Source organism: Bombina bombina, chromosome 1 (assembly GCF_027579735.1).
Source record: "Bombina bombina isolate aBomBom1 chromosome 1, aBomBom1.pri, whole genome shotgun sequence".
In the NCBI taxonomy this organism is placed as follows: Eukaryota; Metazoa; Chordata; class Amphibia; order Anura; family Bombinatoridae; genus Bombina; species Bombina bombina.
In genome coordinates, this window is record NC_069499.1 from 971,593,552 (window position 1) to 971,608,426 (window position 14,875).

At 34.3% G+C, this 14,875-nt stretch overlaps 1 protein-coding gene across 1 annotated transcript in view; it reads left to right on the top strand.

Annotated features, from left to right (window-relative positions):
- The first annotated feature begins 4,098 nt into the window (after nucleotides 1-4,098).
- CDH4 (cadherin 4) overlaps nucleotides 4,099-14,875 on the top strand; it is a 442,653-nt gene continuing 431,876 nt past the window's right edge. The window contains exon 1 of the mRNA XM_053716006.1: nucleotides 4,099-4,498. Coding sequence (XP_053571981.1) covers nucleotides 4,099-4,498 — 400 coding nt within the window. The remainder of the gene's footprint in view (nucleotides 4,499-14,875) is intronic.

Here is a 14,875-nt window from a genome sequence, read left to right on the forward strand (position 1 = left end):
AAGTATGCAGAAAGGAAATGTTCTAATTAATTAAATACAAGCAATAGTGCAATCCTAAATGCAAATGAGTTAGCACATGATTAAAGTCAGCAACTAAGCAACAATACTGGGAGATAGCTGTACAAGTCTGGTGAGCCAATGGCAAGAGGCTATATGTGTAGCCACTAATCACCAGCCAGTGCATTTGTGCTCCTGAGCCTACGCAGGTATGCTATTCAACAAAGTGTGTTAAGAAAACAAAGTCAATTTGATAACAGAAGTAAACTGAAAAGTCTCTTAAAATTGCATTCTCTTCTATGTAAGCACAAAGTATCACAAAGTATTCTGCCTATCGCGGTATCTGATCATGCTCCAATATGTTTCGAGCTCCACTTGAGTATTCCTTCACACATGAACATTCGCTTCTTTTTTCCTAAATTTCTGTCTTCCGACTCTAGATTTAGAAACTTCCTGGAAACCAAGTTTGCTGATTTCGCTCTGTTTAATGCTGAAGCTGAAAGTCGTCGTTCCCTTTTTTGGGAAACTGCTAAAGCAGTACTGAGGGGGGAAATCCTTGAATATACTATTATGCGTACCAAGAAATTTAAAAAACGTGAGAACGAACTCCTTCGTGCAGTTACAAATGCTTATAATTCATACTTAGTAGAAAAGACGCCACAGAAATGGGCTAAATATATCACTGCATTAGAGGCGAGAGATTCACTCTTACTATATAAATCCACTCAGAAGGATATTCGGTTCTCTGCAAAACTATATAGATATGGTAATAAGACGGGAAAACTTCTGGCTAAATTGGTTAAGCAGGATTTAGGTTCTCAGTTGATAGACTCCCTAAATAAAGAAGGTCAAATGCTTAGATCCCCACAAGATCTTGTTCAAACCTTTTATGACTATTATAATGGTATATACTCGGCTAGACCATCTAACACTATGGAACGTCAGAAGTTTTGGGGAGAAATCTCTTTTCCATCGCTATCACCTACTTTAATTGAGGAACTTCAGTCCCCTATTACTGATTTAGAAGTCGCTAAGGCAATCAAGAATTTGGCATATAATAAGGCACCGGGTCCGGACGCAATACCTAATGAATTCTACAAAATAATACCTTCTGTTGTAATACCGTATTTAACTTCTTTATTTAATCATATATACATAGAGGGTAATGAACCCACACCTAATTTTACAGCGTCACATACATCTTTGATTTTAAAAAAGGGAAAAGACGCAAAAATGGTGGAATCCTATAGACCCATAGCTCTGATGATTACGGACTATAAATTGTTAGCTACAATTCTTTCCCAGAGACTTCAATCTCTTCTTCCTTCGATTATTAGTCCGGATCAGGCTGGCTTTATGAAAAGTAGGAATTCTGCGGCTAAAATAAGGGAACTCCTGCTTACCTTGGATTTTTTCTCGAATAGCATGGATTCTGATTGTCCAGGGGAAGGAAGCACTCTAGACTTGGCAATCTTAGCCATAGATGCCGAAAAGGCTTTTGACTCAGTCCATCATGATCATCTTTTATTCTCCTTAGAACAATTTGGATTGAAAGGTAATTTTGCTAAGTTTATTGAAAAATGATATCGTACAGCCTCTACAAGAATTATAGTTAACGGTCAGCTGTCATCGGAGATAATCTTACATAGGGGGACCAGGCAGGGGTGTCCTCTCTCACCGCTTCTCTTCAATATTGCTATTGAACCCTTCGCTATAATGATAAGACAGAGACTTGAGGGGATTGAGGTTGCTGGGCGGGAGTTAAAAATAGCATTATATGCTGATGATATCCTTATTTACCTGACTAATATACGAAGGAACTTACCTACTCTTTTGTCAATTATACAACAGTTTGGTTCTTTTTCAGGGTACAAGGTAAATATAAATAAATCTGAATTTCTTTGGATTAGGCAGACAGGTAACTCTCCCATAAATGTACCTTTCTTTATAGTGAATGACTCATTTAGATATTTGGGTATAAATGTCTCAAGTAATCCTGATTCCTGGTACTCTCTTAATATTCTTCCTGTATTGAATAAAGCTAAAGTAGCCCTTAAAAACTGGCAGACTCTACCCCTATCTTTATCTGGACGCATAGCAGCTTACAAGATGATCTTACTGCCAAAAATACTCTATGTCTTTCAGAACACTCCCCTGCTTTTAAAAAAGAAGGATTTAAGCTTATTTAATTCACAACTCCGATCTTTCCTTTGGCAGGATAGGAAGCCCTAAATATCACTTGCAAAACTCTCTCTGCCAATAGGATCCAGAAGCTTGGCTTTAACTGATCTAAGAGCATATAATTATGTTTTTTTAATACGTATTCTGGCAGATTGGTTATTTTACCGTAACTATGTCACAAATAATGATCTTGAAAGTAGTATCTTGTACCCTTTTTCACCGACTGCGCTTATTCATTTGGATACTATTTATATCCCACCTCAAGTTAAAAGATATAGATCTATATATAATATAATCTTAGAAATGAAATAAACAATTGAGAAGCACACGAGCAGCAGCAATTAAGTGTATTTATTTGTAATTCCAGTGTTGGACAGAGAAAAAAAAGTGCAGAACGAACAACAAGTTCAAGGGTAATAATAACCCAAGTAAAAACAGAGACATTTTAAGCTGGAGTTTCAAGTAACCGGCTTACGCGTTTCGGCCTAAGCCTTACTCATAGCCTTATTAAAATTAGCACGATATCTACATGCTATAAAACCTCACTCCAGCCCTGATTGGCCGCCAGGATCCCGACCTGTGTTATGCTGGCCAATCAAATGTATCTAAACATACACACCCCCACCAATAGAAAGATACGTGAACACACGCTAACATCAAGGTAGTGCATTAGATCGTTGGGATTCTGTTAATCCTGCGACAATGTACATCCATGCCCACTGACAAGCAAGAGGGCTAAAGGGCTCAGCACACGCCCAGGGGGAGTACACCACCGGTTGCGATGTCTCATTGGACGGGCGGGCACTCCCCTTGATGTTAGCGTGTGTTCACGTATCTTTCTATTGGTGGGGGTGTGTATGTTTAGATACATTTGATTGGCCAGCATAACACAGGTCGGGATCCTGGCGGCCAATCAGGGCTGGAGTGAGGTTTTATAGCATGTAGATATCGTGCTAATTTTAATAAGGCTATGAGTAAGGCTTAGGCCGAAACGCGTAAGCCGGTTACTTGAAACTCCATCTTAAACTGTCCAACACTGGAATTACAAATAAATACACTTAATTGCTGCTGCTCGTGTGCTTCTCAATTGTTCTTTTCATTTCTGATTGCACCTTGGCCTGAGTGAGCACAGAGCACATGGCATTGAGCTGCAGGGGTAACTCATCTCAACGGAGCGCTGTCTTGGACTTGTGACCGGAGCTCACCCAGAGGGATGGCTGTGGGTATGTGAAGCGGCTATATGCCTGATACAATAACGCTGCCAGGAATAAGAGGTATGTGTTCAGCCGTGTCTGGGGAGCTGTGTTACTGTTATATACATACATCTGACGAGCTGTACTGAGTAACTGAGAGGTCTGATTTCCACACACACTATTCAACAGGGGGACAGAGGAATCTCTCTGCGGATAGAAGCGCCCGTTTACAAAGGGGGGATTGTTAATTAATCATGAAGTGTTGTACTCTGGATGGCTTTTTGTTTTCACTGCAATAGGGACAACAAAGGGCAATAAAGTGCATTGGATGCCCTCCCATTACAGATACTTGAGCAGTTTGTATTGTTAATTGTCCATCTGGATTTGAGTGCAACACTCGTTATCACCTATCCTCACTGGACTGACTTTACACTACATCTTTTTCCTCACATTCTTGAATAATATAATCTTAGCCTGGAAAAAGATATGCAACTTGCTAGGAATAGAACATTGTGTATCGAGATACTTACCATTTCTGGGGAATCCACAATTTCAATCTGGAATACCATCATTCATTTTTTCAAAATGGAATGCTCAAGGGCTTGCCAACACCCTTCAGATGCTTGATATAGAAAAAAGATGTGTGAAATCATTTGATGTTCTTAGGTTGGAATTTAATATTCCCCAGAGAAATTTTTTTGCCTATCTTCAAGCTAGACATTAAGTTATGAAGTTGGTGAATGAGTATGGCTGGAGCTGGCCATTAGGGCATATGGAGAACTGGCTTATTTTGGCTAAGAATGGACTTATGTCAATTTCTCCATGTTATTTGATTCTTGTGTCCGATAGAGGCACAATTAATCTTGATAAAATTTCTACTAGCTGGGCCATATTGTTATCTCAAGAAGTAGATTCTAAAATACCTTCTCTTTCAATCCAAGAGGTTGCTCGGACAACTCTCTCTACTACATGGAGAGAATCCCATGTGAAGCTGTTACACATGACATATTTCACACCAGAAAAGGAAATTAGATGTGGGAAAACGAACTTCACTGTTTGCCCTAAATGCTCGTTTTCCCTCTGCAAATCTTCTGCAGATGCTATGTTTCTGTCCAAAAATGAAGAATGTATGGTGTAAAGTGCAATTCTGGCTTTGTAAAGTATTAAAGCTCTCCTCTCTAAATCTGCTAGATAGGCATATAGTTTTTCTCTTTCTCAACCCAGAAGATAAACAACTCAATGTCAAATTCATTAATATAACTATATTGGTTGTCAGATATCTCATTTTTAAAAAATGGAAAATGCGTACGGTCCTTAGCATTTCAGAAATTAAAAATTGTTTAAAAAAAACAATGCATTCTTGAACAACATAATATTAATGTTGACAATGAAGTTGATATTGTTAGGTTTTTCCTCAAATGGTCAGCATTTATAAAAGCTTTTTCTCCTACTGAAATTGAATATCTGATATATCCTTTACGCAATTTTGAACTAGTCTTGCTAGGGAGGTGGTGATTGGTCCTCTTCTTCCTTTACCCTTTTTTTCCTTCCCCACCCTTCTTCCCCCTTTTTTTTTCCTTTGCTTGGTTCTGTTTTGTCTTCTTTTTGTTTTTGTTTTTTGTTTTAGTTTCTGTTTTGTTTTATTGTGTTGTGATGTATTGTCTTTTTATGTCTATCCTGTAGTAATGTGTGTGTAAAATTTAAAACTCAACAAGGTATAGATTATAATTATAAAGAAACATATCTTATCTTTTGGGTAATTTTTTTGACCTCTACATATTATACAACTGTATCGTACTCCAAATGGGGTGTAATTTCATTGATTGTTGATGTTTTTTATGATGTTGTATACATTACGTTTATTAGAATGATGCTTATTTAAAGAGTTTATGTGCATTTAGAACTCACAGTTGAATGTTAATTATATATATATACTTTGTATAACTGTAGCACCCAAGGTATGGGTTAAAAAAATATTTTTTCCTTTTTTTGTATTATTTATGTTCCTTCTTTTTCTGATTGTTATGTTACCTTGTTGGATATAAATAAAAAAAAAAAAAAAAAAAAAAAATTGCATTCTCTTTCTGACCCATGCAATTATTATTTTAAATCTATACTAAATTTCAAAAAACCTATATTTTTGTCAGCAGCATTGTGTGTGTTTATATACCCGAGTGTGAACAGCTGAGATTATATATGTGTTTATATATGTGTGTATGTGTATAATTAGCAGAGATTATATAGGAGTTCATGTATGCGTGCATAAATAGCTTAGATTGTATGTGTATATAAATAGCTGAGATTATATGTGTATATAAATAGCTATTATATGTGTGTATAAATAGCTGAGATTATATGTGTGTATAAATAGCTGAGATTATATGTGTATATACATATCTTAGATTATATGTGTATATAAATAGCTGAGATTATATGTGTATATAAATAGCTGAGATTATATATGTATATAAATAGCTGAGATTATATATGTATATAAATATCTTAGATTATATGTGTGTATAAATAGCTGAGATTATATGTGTGTATAAATAGCTGAGATTGTATGTGTATATAAATAGCTGAGATTATATGTGTATATAAATATCTTAGATTATATGTGTATATAAATAGCTGAGATTATATGTGTATATACATATCGTAGATTATATGTGTATATAAATAGCTGAGATTATATGTGTATATAAATAGCTGAGATTATATGTGTATATAAATAGCTGAGATTATATGTGTATATAAATAACTGAGATTATATATGTATATAAATAGCAGAGATTGTATGTGTATATAAATAGTTGAGATTGTATGTGTATATAAATAGCTGAGATTATATGTGTATATAAATAGCTGAGATTATATGTGTATATAAATAGTTGAGATTGTATGTGTATATAAATAGCTGAGATCATATGTGTATATAAATAGCTGAGATCATATGTGTATATAAATAGCTGAGATTATATGTGTGTATAAATAGCTGAGATTATATGTGTATATAAATAGCTGAGATTATATGTGTATATAAATAGCTGAGATTGTATGTGTATATAAATAGCTGAGATTATATATGTATGTAAATATGTTAGATTATATGTGTATATAAATAGCTATTATATGTGTGTATAAATAGCTGACATTATATGTGTATATAAATAGTTGAGATTGTATGTGTATATAAATAGCTGAGATTATATGTGTATATAAATAGCTGAGATTATATGTGTATATAAATAGCTGAGATTGTATGTGTATATAAATAGCTGAGATTGTATGTGTATATAAATAGCTGAGATTGTATGTGTATATAAATAGCTGAGATTGTATGTGTAAATAAATAGCTGAGATTATATATCTATGTAAATATGTTAGATTATATGTGTATATAAATAGCTATTATATGTGTGTATAAATAGCTGACATTATATGTGTATATAAATAGTTGAGATTGTATGTGTATATAAATAGCTGAGATTATATGTGTATATAAATAGCTGAGATTATATGTGTATATAAATAGCTGAGATTGTATGTGTATATAAATAGCTGAGATTGTATGTGTATATAAATAGCTGAGATTGTATGTGTATATAAATAGCTGAGATTGTATGTGTATATAAATAGCTGAGATTATATATCTATGTAAATATGTTAGATTATATGTGTATATAAATAGCTATTATATGTGTGTATAAATAGCTGAGATTATTGGCCAAACCTTCCAATATGTATCTTGTGCACATCTGTCTTGGTCACAGCTGTCATATTTCTCTTTTAGCCACAGTCTGGCACATTGTGTGGCTGACTGTCCAGATCTCTGATCATTTCTGCTATATTAACTGGAGCTAATCTTTGCCAAGCAAACCAGCCGTTTATGAAATTACAGAACTACAGAGGTGTCGAAATGCGTTTGTAATGTGAAAGGGAAGGAAACTGCATTTGCACAGCACACAGCTTTTATCAGCACTATAATGACAATGCTCTGCACATTGAGGCAGCGTGGTCATGGGTAGGTTAGCTAAATGGCGCTAGATCATAGGAAATATTCTTGCAGCAGTAAGCAAGGATCATAGATCTTAAGTATTCACAAAGGGTTTAAGTTATTTGGCAGTAAGAGGGTCAAGTTGACAAAAATAAAATGATTTGTAACAACTCATTGATATCACAGCTGCTGTGGATGAAGTCACAAGGAGCTTCTGTCAGTAGAAAGTACAAATTATTAGATGTTTTTAACTAAGTGAAAACCTTCTAGATAAATAGAAAGTGTAGCTCTGAATGCATGAAGCCTAATTCTCCTAAATGCACGGGGCCTAATTCTTCTGAATAAGGCAGCAGTCATGTGACTGGTCCAGGGATAGGTTGCCCAGGCAACCCCAAGATGCTGAGGTCTGACGAGGACAGATAGTAAAGCTGAGTTTTTAGAGAACAGTAGATAGGGCACATATTGTCCTGTGGTTTGGTACAAATTCCATGTGCAATACAGCCTATTACAGTTTTTGATTTATAAAGGTTGCCCGAACTAAACAGACACAAAAAGCATTGTGATTACACAACACTTCCCTGACAGATGAAATGTGCATAAACTCTTCACCCAGAGCTTTTGGAATGACTTCTTTAAGTAAGAAATATCTGTTTTTCAGATTTAAATGATGTATCCTCCTTCCAAAGAGCTCTAGTTTTAAATATGACAATGAACTGACCAATTTTCTTTTTTTTCTATCAAGAAACTTGGAAATGGTATATGAACAATGCCTTTGGACGTCAAAGTAATTTGTGTGCTCTTTTGAATATTAGGATTATTTGTATAAGATGGTCGGCTTAGCTTATAAATTATATATCAGTTTTGTCTTCAAATTGGTGTGACATCTTTTCCTAGTCCTAATTTGTTCCTCTAAATAGATAAAATAATTTAAAAAAAAGTTATTATGTATAAAAGCAATATAAATGAACAGCTGCACAATCTATAAGGCAGGCACAATTTATTAAGGTTTGATAGATTATGCTTCCATTTTACAGTTTTATCTTGCGATCATTTGGAAACCCCTCAGCTTCTCTGTGTGTGTACTTCATTAAAGGTATACCTGGCATGCATCCCACTTAAAAATATCCCAAAGCTAAATCATCTGCAGAAAAGACAAAAATGTGAAAAATGCCCCAAATGGACAGATGTAATGTGTCCGGTAACAATGCGGGTGTCAAACTGGCTAACATTTGTCTCGCTTTATGGTACCTAGAAGCATATCAGTCCTGCCCGTTGATTGCTCCTATTGCAATTTCTGCCATCAGAATGATATATCCTGGTTTTAATGGAAATTAATGCAGAAAAGAGGCTTGTATATTAAATCTTGCCAGTGTTTTATGTCTTAACCCTTTCTGCAGCAAAGCCATATAGTTCCTGCTTATGTGCTGCAGCATATTTAACGCTTTCTCTGCTGTGCATCAAATTTACTGCAGAAACAGTTCATTCAGAAATTGATATTTCTTAATTACAGTCTATCTTGTCGAATATCTCGCTCCATGTATTAGTGGCAACTCCTTTGTGAGCAGGTTTTTTTCTGTTTGAATGTCACTATTTCACTTTTCCAACATCTCCTTGTTGCAATTAATTATTTTTCAGCAAATGAAAGTCATGCCCAGCATTGATTTAGCAATGTAGCAATTAACCAGTGGGGCAAAACAACTGTTTGTAATTATACAGCTTGGATGCCTCTACGAGTTCATAGCAAAGATGATAAAAAATTTTTAGCTCATCCTCCACACTAAGGATATATATATATATATATATATATATATATATATAAGACCCCCTATATATTAATGTGTCATGTCTTAGAGATTTGGAAGGTTCAGTAAATATTTTCAAAACATTTGTAAATTCCGGTTTATTCATTCTTTTCAGTGTTAGTTGAATCATAGAAGGGACATGAAACCCCAAATTTCTCTTTTATGATTGAGACAGAAGATACATTTTATACAACATTTCCATTTTGCTCTATTACCAATTCTGTGTCATTCTCTTGGTATCCTTTGTGAAAGCACTACTGGGAGCTAGCTGAACAGATTGGTAAGCCAATGACAAGAGCAATATGTGTGCAACTAAGGATACCAAGACAAATAAGCAAGTTAGATCATAGAAATAAATTGGAAAATTGTATGCTCTGTCTGAATCATGAAGGAAAACTTTTAGTTTTCCTGTCCCTTTAATATCTGGGTGTAATTTTGTATTTTAAGCTTTTTATTGAAGCTCAGCTTATGGTCAGTTATAAACTACACAATCATACATTTAAGGATGAAGACAAATGTTATCATTTTGGCAGGGATTTCGTACATGACTATATATAAATAAAGAAAATATTTTTATACATGTCAGATTTCATACTTAAAGGGCTAATAAAGCCTAAATTAAACTTAAACGGATTGGATAGCGCAAGACATTTTAAACAATTTTTCCATTTACTTCAATGATCAATTTTGCTTAGATTTCTTTGTATCCTTTGTTAAAGAGTAATCCTAGGTGAGTTCAGGATAGGGTTGACACCTGTGCCATGTTTTCCTACACACTTATGAGTTACACATGCTGCAGGGTGTGCAGGGAGGAACTTGAATAGTGCTGTCCAGGCTCACTATTCATGTACTGTCAAGGTGCGAAACGCATGTTCCCCTCTTCACACCCTGCAGCATGTGTAACTCATAAGTGTCCAGGAAAACATGGTCCAGGTGGCAACTCTAGTTTAGGACCATGCACGTTTCTTTAGTCCAGAACAATTCTAACAAGAGAGCTGGACACTCACCGGTTTGCTTTTCCGGTTAGTATCCTGTCCAGCTCTCTTGCTGGAATTGTTCTTGTATATGTTTCTCTCTGATACTCAGCACATATACACAATTTCATAGTATAATTATATATTAGATTATATTCCATACATTCAAATTTAGTGTTCCCTCAAAGTAACAAGAGTGGTGTCAATGCTCATCTCTCATGTTTCTTTAGTCATCTGGCAACAGTGTTTGCAACAATGTTTATAGCAATGTTATACATAGTTGCAAACATTACTGCTTAAAGGGTCGATCACAATCTTTTTGAAAAAAGGATCTAATGATTTTGATTAGCACCAGAAAAACATCATTAAAGTTGATGAGGATTTTTGTATATAAATCATTTGATGTTTCCTAAAGGATTGTGATCAACCTCATAGATTACTAAAGACATGTGCACGCCCCTTAGCTCCTATCAGCCTACATAGGCTTTATAGTTACATATGCCCCTTTAAAAGTAATGTACATAAGTTGTGAATTTTCCAATATACTAAGGTCACAGAATGATCAAAACAAAAGCCTTGTTTGCAAACTTCAGCATATGTAATTACTAAACAATTATACCGAGTAGATTGTGTTAAGTTTATATAGGAGGTGTACAAGGGGGAAAACTACAATAAAAGATGCATTTATCTCAGTTACAAAGAGGAACTGTATGCATTTATCTCAGTTACATGCATTTATTTCTGCAACTGGAAATTATACCTGTCACAAAAAGGGGCGATTTCTGAACGCGGTTTTGTCTATACCTGTCAGTGTTTAAATTCATTCACAATATCTCCCCTATTGATTTCATTCCCTTTTCTTCACTTTCAAAAAGACACAACTGTGCTTTCACTATACCACTCATTGTTATTTTTCAAAGCTTAGCTCATTCTCTGTTTATTCATTTATGTTTGTATGTATATATATATTTTTAAAGACCATAATGTATCTAGAATTATATGCTGTGCCTATTGCATTAATGGTACTATTATAATGTGTTTTTGTTCCCCAGATAGCTTACACAATAAATACTCTGCATTACACATATACATGGTGACATTTACAATACGATGCAGGGTTATAATCAAGACACAGCAGTGTCAGATTGCAGCTATGCAATAACAAAAGAAATTTCAGAGTGCATTATTTCTTCACACATTTGCTGTTTGCTATTTTTGTGTGATTATAGCAAGGCTGACATTAAATATGTTTTTTTTGTCACCGATACTGCTATCAGTATGTTACTTAGCTGGGAAGGGAGTGTATTTTTTGTAGGTGTACATAGATTGGGAATGAAATGCGTTTATCTGAAACCCGACATTAACAGCTATTTTGGAATCCAATAAATTCTTAGTGGTAAAATTCAGTAATTTTCTTTTACAATGAAACAGTTTATGCTCAATAATTAAACTCTGTTTGCTGGACTAGATTACGTGTGGTGCACTAATTTTGTGCGTGTGAAGAGGGGTTTGTCGCTGGTGTGCGTACGTATTACAAATTGAAGGTCACTCTTGTGAACTGTTACACTTGAATAAAAAGTTGCACAAAAAACATTAAAAATACCTTTAAAAGTACAGTAGCACTTATAATAACACTATCTAATAAAAAACATTTAAAAATTGCAATAAAAATTATTAGAGCTCAAACATGTGAGGTCTCAGGTGTAAGAAAAAAAAGCTACAAAGAAAGGGCTTTAACATAGAGAGAGATACATACACATGTCTAAATATGTATGTGTTTATCTATCTATATATATAAAGATTCAATATATGCACTCTCTGGATTTACAACACAGCAATCTTTAATACGTTATGGTGTTTTCGGGGCATTCAGTCTGAGGAAGGGGTGAATTCCCAGAAACGTCACAACGTATTAACAATTGCTGTGTTGTAAATCCAGAGAGTGCATATATTGAATCTTTTTATATAACTGCATATGCACCCTGGTCTGTAAGAATTTGGCAAGTGGGAGTGCGCTATCTACTACATATATATATATATATATATATATATATATATATATATATATATATATATATATATATATATATATATGTGTGTGTGTGTACATGCCTATGTATGCCTATGTATGCATATATATGTGTATATATGTATTTACAGACATATGCAGTATATACATAAATACATATGTATACATATATTGACTTATATATAAGTGCATTGGAGCCCTTTAGCAGTCAAGTAGCTGAAAATATTTAAAATCATATTTATGCAATATTCATATTTAATCATGTTTTTAACTGTGTATTTACTGTATATATCTCACATTCCAATGTTCTTTACATAAGTGAATATGTTCTAAGTATTTATAAATAAATATATACATATATCTTTCTTATCTATCTATCTATCTATCTATCTATCTATCTATCTATCTATCTATCTATCTATCTATCTATTTGTATAGATATATATTTTACAAAAAAGCATTATATATATATATATATATATATATATATATATATACATACACACATATTTATAAATAAATAGAACATAGGTTTTTTAGAATTCTTAGGTTTTTTCCCCACTTTTCACACTCCATTGAAGTCTATGGGGAAGATGCTAACACAGTCGCTTTATTCTAATTTTGGCTTTTAGTGCACGAGTGAAAACTTTTTACTTTTAACTTGTAATATGCGTGGTACCCGACACGTGCAAAAAAGCCAAAGTCTAACAAAGTTTAAGCTAGAATGGTAGCACTAAATAGCACTACACTCGTAATCTAGCCCTATATTGTTTGTATACATTCTGTCATTGCTTTGGATCGTATAGACAACGAGAATTGTACACTTAAAAGGACATAACATGTCACTAGCATGCCACCATGAATAAAATGCTAGAGCAACATTCAAGTTGCATTAAAGCTTGACATTTTATTTATGCACTGTCGCTTGCATATAGCTGTGTTTAACCCCTGAAAATGGGTTAAACAATCAGCTCCAGAACAGTAATGCACTACTGGGTCCTAGCTAAACACACCTGGTTAGCCAATGACAAAATGCATATGTGTGTGGCCAGCACTCCCCATCTAGCTCCAAGTAGTGCATTGTTGCTCACAAGCATACCTAGGTTAGCTTTTTAAGAAAGGATAACAGAAGAACAAAGTAAACATTATAATAGAAGTAAATTGAAAATTCTCATAATCCCCTGCTCTATCTGATTCATGAACATTACATTTTGCCTTTACTGTTCATTTTTAATCATTTTTGGGGGGGGTTTAACTCCAAGTTTGGCAACAATGTTGTGCCAAGTTTTTTGCATGCTCCAGTAAGTATGTTCTGTGGCTGCACACACCGCACTGACACAATGTTTAAAAAGGCTAACGCATCCTTTTCCAAACACACTCTGCATTGCAGTATGTTAGGGTAGTACAACCAAAGCACACTATTGACTTACATACCCCTTTAAGTAAACAATGAAGTCTTGGTTGTTTTCCCAATATCTCAATAAAGTACAGATCTGTGGAGGTTGAAATAATTCTATTTTATAGCTATTGTTACTTTTGTCTATTCGCTGTATTTTCTTCTCTATCATTCTGGTTTTCTTCTTTTGGAGACCCTTATAAATAATGCATATTGTGAAAGCACCCTTAGGCTAGTACATAGCTCCAGTTGCATGGGGTCCTACAGTATAAGTGATAATAACAATAATGATTTCATACTCCTGACTCATGGTTTACATCTTCATTGAAAGCTTTTTTTAATCTGTCTTTCCTCGTCAGGTTTTATGTATTTATTTGTCTCACTTTACTCCTCTTACCGCTGACTGCTGACTTTATTTTCACCGTTTTGCAGCTGTCTTTGGTTTCTCTCCTTTCTGTCACTCTCTATATCATTATCACATCTGTTTCCTGCCCTCCCATACAATCTTTTTTTCCCTTTCTCTCTTTTTATAATCTTTTTTCTCCACTTTGTTGTTCTTTGTTGACCACATTCTGTCTTTCTTTTCCTATTCTAACTTTTAACACCTTCCTATATTTTCCGCCAACTTACCTGCCCCTTTTATATTTTAACCTGTTTACATCACTCTCACCTCCTAAATGTTTGTATTGTTCCCCTTTTAGACCCCATTTATTTCCAATAATCCCAATCCCACCTACTTCATATACTTAGAGATCGGATATAGCAAAAAAAAAACTTTATCTGGCCCAGTTCACTCTTAGCCTCCGTTATTGCAGCAAGATGATCCATCAACTAGTTTGCCAAAGCGGCCATGACATTATTTTTAATGACCCTCTTTATTACTCACTAATTATGAAGTGAGATGAGGTGCAATTGTAGACCAAGCAATACTTAAAGCTTCTAGAGTAAATTAGGAGAGAGGTTGATTAGAAAATAAAGATGATTATTTGATATGCACCAGGCTTATCTCTAATGGGACGTAACAAGATGATTGATCTGAGATTCTAATCTCCATGGAAGGAAGTAAAGAGCTAATTACTATCATTTCTGAATCACCTAGAACATATTTTAAGGATGTTCTCTACAATACAGACCACAATGTAGAAACTTAAAGGGACAAGAAACCCAAATGTTTTCTTTCATGATTTAGATAGAACATGTGATTTTAAATAACTTTCCAATTTATTTCTATGATCTAATTTGTTTTGCTTTCCTTTTATCTTTAAATGAAAAGAATACCTAGGTAGGCACCGAAGCTGCTGATTGG